This window comes from Rhagoletis pomonella, unplaced genomic scaffold (genome assembly GCF_013731165.1).
Source record: "Rhagoletis pomonella isolate Grant_MI unplaced genomic scaffold, Rhpom_1.0 Rhpom_scaffold_00010, whole genome shotgun sequence".
Classification (NCBI taxonomy): Eukaryota; Metazoa; Arthropoda; class Insecta; order Diptera; family Tephritidae; genus Rhagoletis; species Rhagoletis pomonella.
The window spans coordinates 37,963,203-37,971,734 of NW_023458564.1; the positions used below are offsets into that span (position 1 = coordinate 37,963,203).

The 8,532-nt window shown below is 35.0% G+C and overlaps 1 protein-coding gene across 1 annotated transcript in view; it reads right to left on the reverse strand.

The window, feature by feature from the left end:
• Window positions 1–340: 340 nt before the first annotated feature.
• Window positions 341–8,532, reverse strand: part of LOC118746382 — a 35,067-nt gene continuing 26,875 nt past the window's right edge. The window contains exons 7-11 of the mRNA XM_036480237.1: window positions 5,834–6,050; window positions 4,264–4,385; window positions 3,327–3,553; window positions 2,870–3,061; window positions 341–754 (exon numbers count right to left, since the gene is read on the reverse strand). Coding sequence (XP_036336130.1) covers window positions 341–754; window positions 2,870–3,061; window positions 3,327–3,553; window positions 4,264–4,385; window positions 5,834–6,050 — 1,172 coding nt within the window. The remainder of the gene's footprint in view (window positions 755–2,869; window positions 3,062–3,326; window positions 3,554–4,263; window positions 4,386–5,833; window positions 6,051–8,532) is intronic.

Below are 8,532 nucleotides of genomic sequence, written 5' to 3' on the forward strand. Positions count from 1 at the left end.
ACAGATTTTGCTTGGCTACATTTTTTTCCAAGAAATTATCAGATATTAATGAGAAGTTGTGAATATTGAAGTTGAAAGTATTTTTTTTTATAAACAAACATTCTCGTACATACACATTGCTTCGCATAACTCTAACAACACATTAAGAATTTCAGTACTAAATATAAAATCTTACGCAATTCCTACAACTACATACATACTACATATTTACACGTATTGGACGCACTTTCATCGAAAGCGCATATTAAGCTCTTAGTATATCTATTAAATGTCTGCATAAGTGTGTATGTTGTCTAGCGCGTTGATGAAGCACTATCTTCATACACTATCAATGTTTTAGTTATAACAGCTCATCTTGTTCATTTTCATTTCTTTGAATAGCATCAGCTTGTTGCAAGTGAAAATTCTTAGAATTATTCTTGTACGTGTTTGTTAAACCGCAATTGTTCTGGCCAATATCTCTTTGTATCCGAGTATCGTATGTTATTAAATGTAATTGTTCATCTATTTCATTATTTCCAGAAACATTGCCATATGAAGTGATATTATTATTGGAAAAGGTTGTCGTTGGCATTTTGGCTCCATAAAAGTTGTTCCCCACACGCACTGATGAGTTTGGCGGCACAATGCTGCTGGATCGTACTGAACTTACTCGCGTATGCATCGATTGCGTACGCTCTTGGCCATCTAGTAATGTGTGGGTTTTACAAAGGCAAGTAGCAAAACGTTTGTTAAATTCGCGTTTGAATTTTTCCTAAAAAAAAAAATTGGAAAAAGTATGTAACTATTGATGTATGAAAATTTCCACACAGAATCGCCTCAAGCTCATCTGAAAGCAGTCAAAGTATTCTGGTTAGTTCTTTTCTTTCCTGACATTTTATAACGGTGTCAGAGTTCGACTATTTAATAAAGAGAATTCAAGAGTAAGTTTCTCTATTTTATCTCTGTATTACTTTCATGAAAATGTGAATGCATTTCTTTCGAATACGAACATGTTAGTGCTCTGTAATTTCAATTTTCAAAGAGAAAACAGGTGCAATTGCATTTATAAGGGGGTGTGCTGGAATATAAGCGCTTCTTTCGAGATTCGATATGCTTGATATCTCCCATGCAGAAAAAATGGAAGTTTGCCATAAAACGTATCCTTATTTATATAATATATAATATATAAATAAAAAAGCAAATTAAGAAGGTAAGTTCATAATAATTAAAATTAAAAAATATATTTTTCTTTTTAAAACAACAAATTCTAAAAATTAATTAAAATTTAATCAAAAAATATAAGCCTGTAAAAATTATACGACATTAAAATAACAAATATTTATATTTCTCCTTAAAGCAAATAAAAATATAAATTAAAAAAGATTAAGATTAATAAAAAAGAATAATTAAAAAATAAAAGTTTCTAAAAATTAAATGAATTAAAAAATTATATATTTTTCCTTTTAAAACAATAGAATCCAAAAATTTAAGAAGAATTAAATAAAAAAAGAAAAAAACGAACAATAAATAAATTAAAAACTAGAAAAAAATTCCAAGGCCTCTAATTTCGGATCTGTCAAAATGGCACTCCAGCGCTTTGCTCACTCGGCCACTGTGGCCGTCAAAGGAGCTTTTCGCCATGAAATCTGGCAAGGGAGATTTTTTTGCGTAGGACTTACAGGCCAGAATAACCAAAATCTTTCAAACTACTTTCTTGCCTACTGTCTTACAAAAGACTTTCAACTACATACATATCTTAGCCAGAATTGGCCTATAAGTCACCCGAATGCCAGGGCGTATGAGTGACAATGATGTCCAATATCAACATCAGCTTATGCCGGTCCAAATAATCACTGTAATTGCAATCATGCCTACTTTTTGCCGCTATAGATCTGACTGAGCCTACTACTTTCTTTATTACTTTCCTCTATGGTGCCTTTGATCCTCTGACTCCGTGCGGTCAACGTAGTTATTTATGGCGCTGGTACTCGGCCTTCCTCCATCGCTCGTTGACGCTTAGTAACCTGCTCCATTTCATGTACAATGATGTCGATAACCAGCATTATATCGAATTTGTCCACTGATTTTGTCTAGCTTTAGAGGGGCATGGTCTAGTGAAGTTCTTGGGCCAACCCGCTGGCCATCAAGCCCATACATACCAAACAATACGGATGCACGGAATTACTGACCTCGCCTACTGATTTTTTTCTACGATACTTAATGCTCTCTGACCGCTGAGATGGTAAGATGACAAGAGTAGGATGACAATGAATAGTAGATTTTGTGGTTGGCTTTAGAGGGTTGTGTTTTAGTGAAACTCTTGGCCTACTTTAAGTTGTCAAACTGACAAACTGACAACTGACTGAGATATCTACACTCAACTTACTACGCCGTACGCTGGATGGTGAGCTTACTAGTTGAGGTCACAGGACACTCAGTGTTCGTATTTACTCTAAAAGACGGGTCTTTTTTCCTTGAATGACGATTCAGATGTTCGATCGGTACGAATATTAGCGTTTTCCCGCTGGAAAGTCTAATTATCTTCGGTCTAACTGCCCAAAAAGATAATAGACACAATTCCCATAGAGTGCATGTACATACATACTTCGGGAAATTAATTTTTTTCCAAGTGAAAAGATTTTATATTTTTCCTGAGCTATTCGGTGCCCTTAATATAAGAAATCAGCTTGCATCATTGGCTTAAGATTTCCATAGTACTCTTGTGCACAAGTGCGCTCGGGTATAAATATGAAAACACAAGGCGAAAAATATCATCTAGAAAAGTGGCAGTGGTGTAAGGCATTATTACGTGCTTCTTTTCCTACTGGATGCACATAGCCACGCACAAACGCAGGCACATGTGCCTCTATAATTTTCTTCTACTCACATTATAAATTCCATAGATGAAGGGATTGTAGCAGCAATTGCTCATCGCTAGCCAATCGCAGCAAAACCAAATAATATTTATGAAATGGTATTCATTAATCTCTGGAAAGGTTACGTAGAGAATATTGTACAGTTGCAACGGAAGCCAGCAGAAACCAAATACAACCACAACGATAATGAGCATTTTTATAACCTGTCAAAACGAAAAGACGAAAAAATATAAATAAATAAATGAGAACGAAATGAGATTACAGATTAAATGGGAAAATAAATGGCTGAGAAAAAACGGATATTGAAGCAGCAAAATAGATCAAATTAACGCTAGTTGTACGCTACGGCCACATAGTATCAAGAAAAAGTGCCGCCCTTATGCTCGCAACTACAAGTATCATTTACCGCAATGAATTAGTACTGGGAAGTATTTCTACCTATTATGCTGAACTTCACAGGTAACTTACCTTCTTTTTGTTACGCAGAAATGTTGTGTCGCGCGTGTCTTGTGCATTGCCAGGCGCCCGTGTGCCCCACAAACGCACCGCCATCTGTATGTAAACAAAAGAGATGACGCAAAACGGCACAAAGTACTGCATAAAGACCAATGTGTAACGGTATGTTTGCAATTGTGCCTCAGAGAGATTTTTATTCATGCAAAATGGTCGTGTGGCATTGAATATTATACCATTTTCTGTGGAATTGAAAAAAAAACAACACAACAACACAATTTCAGTGCACATTCAAACTGTTCTGAATTGCAAAGTAGGATTTGTTCTATGTATCCCACACGATACTCAAAGGTGGCACAACTCAAAAATACACATTAGTCAGAAAAGGCGAAAAACTATTTCTTAGCACATGCTAATCATATGAGCAAGGAAGACTTTACCTTAGGGATTTTCAACCAATTATAAGAAAAACTTCCTCCAGCTTTTACTAAAAGATAAATACAAATCTGTTTACGTTTATAGTGCATCATTTCAAAAATGCCAAATTTTGAGTCGTGACACTTTTGAAGATCGTGTGCCGATATGTACACTGCCGGCACAAAGTATTGGCACAGCAAATTCTTCACAATATATGCAACAATTTTTATTCTAATATTTTTCCGCCCATTTTGTATAAAATAATGGTTCATTCTACAAGAAAAATAAAATAAAAATATAATTCCTAAGCTTTGTGCTAAACTCGCGAAAATTCCCCAAATTTTCATGCAACTTTTCAACTTTTTAATCTGATTTTTTTAGAATTTTTTTCAGGTATGCAGTTTTGCAGCCCATTGAGCTATTGAGTTCAGAGTTATTTAATTTTAATTAATTGCTGCAGATATTGTGAAAAATTTCCTGTGCCAATACTTTGTTCCGGCAGTGTATGTATGTATGTACATATGTAACCTCTTACCACTGTAACGTTCATGCTCCAATTCCACACGGAACGCTATGGCGCATGGTGTTGCGAAAACAAGCGCCACCAGCCAAATGCCGACGAGTATTAATTTGGACACCAACATTGTGGGACGAGCTCTAAAATTAGCAGGAAAATTTTATTTTCAGTAGGAAGTCTTATAATTTTGCGAAAATTCTTGGCAAATTGAGGGCATTTATCATATTCATAAAGTATGCAAATATGATGAGGTAACGGACTTTAACTGCTTTGGAGAAAGTTTTCAAAAGTTTCCTGGAGAGATGCTATTATTTTTGAATTTCTATTTTATTAATTTCTTCGGATAATTCGACGGCACTTTGGCGAAATAGCCATTAAAATACTACCATTCATTTTGTATTGAGCCTTATGAATAAAAACTAAGCAATTGCTTTTTCTTAAAAGTCCAAACCATTTACTCGACTTATTCAAATAAATTTAAGTAAAAGGTCTAAAAATCTAAGAAAACGTAATTGCTTAATTTTCATTCATATGGCCCATTATTCCTAGTTAACTAAAAAGTACTTAATCTGTAATATTCCTTAGAAAAATTATCAAAAACGATTTTGTGTTATTTATAGAGAGTATTGTTTGAGAGTGTTTTGAGGTACGAGGTGTTTACCAAAGAGGATCTTGTGGGGTTTTTTTGCTATGCCAAAACCAGTTTTTCTTAGTTTGGTTGGCTTTTTTTTACTATATCATATTTTATGCTCTCTCAATCCCCAACACTCTTGCCTGCCAAATGGGATGAGTAGGTTTTTTCTATGCATCTCCTGAGATTTTTCTTTCAAAACAATAGTACAACGCGTCCAGGTACCTCGTACCTCGACTACGCATATAATGTGACAGTCGTTCCATTTAAGTAAGGGACTAGAATCGCTTTCTGGGTAAACAACATCGGCTCGGAAAGTGATAACGGCTGCTTTTTGAGAGTCCCCCTCAGATCTCTTTCTAAAATTTCCGTGAGAGTTTACTCCTCCTTTGTTGAGTTCTAGTAGAATGTCGTTCAATGAGCTTTCCACAGTTTAGTACCTCAGAAAAAGGATTCACAGGCACGTTTATAAATTTTGGTTGATTTATCCGTATAGTGTAATGAGTCAAATTGATAAAATTTGATGTTAAAATTTTTGCGGTTAAAAAAAATAATTAATTTCTCATGGATGTCTTTATTTTGTATGTAGAGCCAGATAAAAGGGTGGCTCATATAATATTTAGATATTTATATTTTAAGTACCACCCTAATATGCTATATATTGAAAAATTGCCATTATCATATTTTTTTTTATTGGAAGAATGGTATAACGTTTCTAAAGAAAGTAGGATTTGCTATTGAATGTCATATACTATACAACGTTAGAACGACTTTAACTTAATGTCTTAACTATTTTTCTTACAAAGTCAACTTCCAATGGTATATGAATGTATGTATGTACATACATATGCATTTATAGTACAATTTTCTTTTACTTTTACGTAAGTTGATTGAAATAACCTATACATACATATATAAATATATATATTTTGCAGAATTTTCATTTCTAAGAATTACCTGAATGGATTGATTATAGCACGATGCCTGTCAATTGCAATTGCAGTGAGTGTGAATACCGACACATTCACAGTCAATGCCTGCACGAAAGGACAAAAGCCACACATGAACCAAGGCAAATTCCAGCGTTGCAGCAAGGCAGCTTGAAACTGTAAAAAAGGATAAATTGAATTTCCAGTCGTCATAACATAAATGAAATTAAGGTAAAATTTAAAAGCTACTTTGTGTATTTTGTTCAAGAAAATTTTGACGTTTTGAGGGACGAAATATAAATTTTAGATATTTGAAATGCCCGATAATATACATATATGATTGTTTTATTAAAAACTAGAAAATGTCCGACGTGCTTCGCGACGCTTCCAAAACCAAAATAATGTTGAAGGCAAAACTGTTATTGTATAGTAACAAGTAAGAAAGTCTAAGTTCGGGCGGAGCCGAACATTAAATACCCGACACAAGTATTAAATATATGTATTTCGCCTTTCCGTTACGTTCGGGAAGCTAGATCACTGTACCGACTTTGCGCCTTAAGAGTATGTTGCGCTTTCCGAAAAACGTCAGAGGAAGCTGCGTTAGTAGTAGCACGCCTCTGCCCTATTGACATAGCGGCAAAACAAATAGTTGCAACATCTGATAAGCACGAGAATTAAAGGATGATACGAAATTGTTTGCAGCAGTCGCAGGACCGCTGGGACCACTCAACTAGCGGACGCTGGACATATAGACTTACTCCGAGTAGAAGCAAATTGCCTGCCAGAAGACATTGAGAGGTTGATTTCTACCTGACCCAAATACTAACTGGACACGGCTGCTTTAAAGCATACTTGCACAGATTTATGCACGAAGACGATCCGTACTGCACTTTCTGTACAGGACAGGTAATCGAAGACGCTGAACATTGTTTTTTCGTCTGTCCGCAGTTCGCAACCCAAGGGAACGACTTGAGCATAAAGGTGGGGAGGCCGCTTAAGGTTAATAATCTTGTGGATATCATGCTTGAGTCTACAGAAAATTGGTCCGTTGTTTGTCAACGTTGCGTCAAGCGGAACAACTCTGCAGCTATTAAAGATCATCGTAACTTCTGATTTTAGTGCAGCGGATTTTTATTGAAAAAGTATTTCTCTTTCTGTTACCCATATTTACTTCGAATATTAACTAAATCGAACAATAATTACGAGTTTTAGAAACAACGGTCTTTTTAAGTCTTCTCCTTCTAGTACTGCGCCACCTGCCGAGTGAATATTTTGAAAAGATATTTTCTTTCTGGCTCCCAAAATATAGTTTGAATTTGAGGTAAATCGGTCAGCTGATTAAGTCAAGTGATATTTTGACTAGTTTTGGCTATTTTTCTTTTGTTTATTTAATATTCGTATTTTTTTAAGTTTAACTTTTTACCTAATTATTAAATTTTTAAACTTTTTATTCAGAAATTTTATAAAAATTTGGGGTATGTAATTTTGTGGCTCATTAAATTTTAGTATTTTATATTTCAAGACTCTAGAGAATCGCGTTGATTTTAAATATTTTTTTTGGCTGACGGTATTGTGCATTTTCGTCCATATAAAATATTTAAAAATCAATGTAATTTTCTAGCGTCTTCAAATTTGAATTTTAACCTATTTAAATTCATTGAGCCACAAAACTACATACCCCAAATTTGTTTAAAGTTCTGAATAAAAAGATTAAAATTTTCGGGTGCAAATGTTTAAGTTTGTTGAATTTTCATAATTTTTGTACGAAGTTTGAAATGTGGATTCATCGGTTACCGAGATACACATTTGTGGTCATAAGTGGGCGGTACCACGCCCATTATCCAAAAATTTATAATAATATTATTTTTTACCACAATTCTACTTCACGTACTAGTTTTCAACAATTGGCATCAAATATTTATTTTTATGGGAAGTGGGCGTGGTTACAGTCCGTTTTCGCCCATTTTCAATACCAACCTATCTTGGATGAATGGAAACGTACATTTCAAATTTCGTTGAGATATCTCAATTTTTGCTCGAGTTTTCGTGTACACGGACGGACGGACGGACGGGCGGACGGACAGACAGAAATGGCTTAATCGATTTCTCTTTTCATTCGTTTTGGCTGTTACAAATAACTACCAACCAACAACAAAGTTAATACACCCTTGTGCACAAGTGCGCTCGGGTATAAAAAAATCCTTTCGTCTATGCACTAACGAATTTACGCTACTCATGTGGACTTACCATGAAGCAGTTTGTTTGATTACAATGCATTGCAATGGTATCGGAAAATGCTGGAAAATGCAAAAGTAGAGATTTATTTGCACTTTTTCCTTTGTCAAAGTCCCCTTAGCGTTTTATACGCATCTTGAACTCGAAGAATGCATACATTGCAGCACTTTAAACTTGTTTGACTGCCAATGGCATAGGACGTAGAATAGTTCAAGTAAGAGTTTTTGTCACTTAAACCATTGATAATATAGGGTATGTGGTGTGAGGCCATATTCCCAGAACTTGCAAAGTGATCAGGTTAGAGATTTTCGGAAGTCAGACTTTGATCGCTGTGTGCTTAACTGACTCATGTTTAAGGCATTATAGTATTCTTGAAAGCTTTGAATTTGTCCCTATTAGCACGGATCATTGCTTTGCCAAAATGGCACTAATGAGTTCCTTTTTCTTCAGATAAATCCACCCTAGGGACTAGTATAGGGAAGGTAGCAGTTG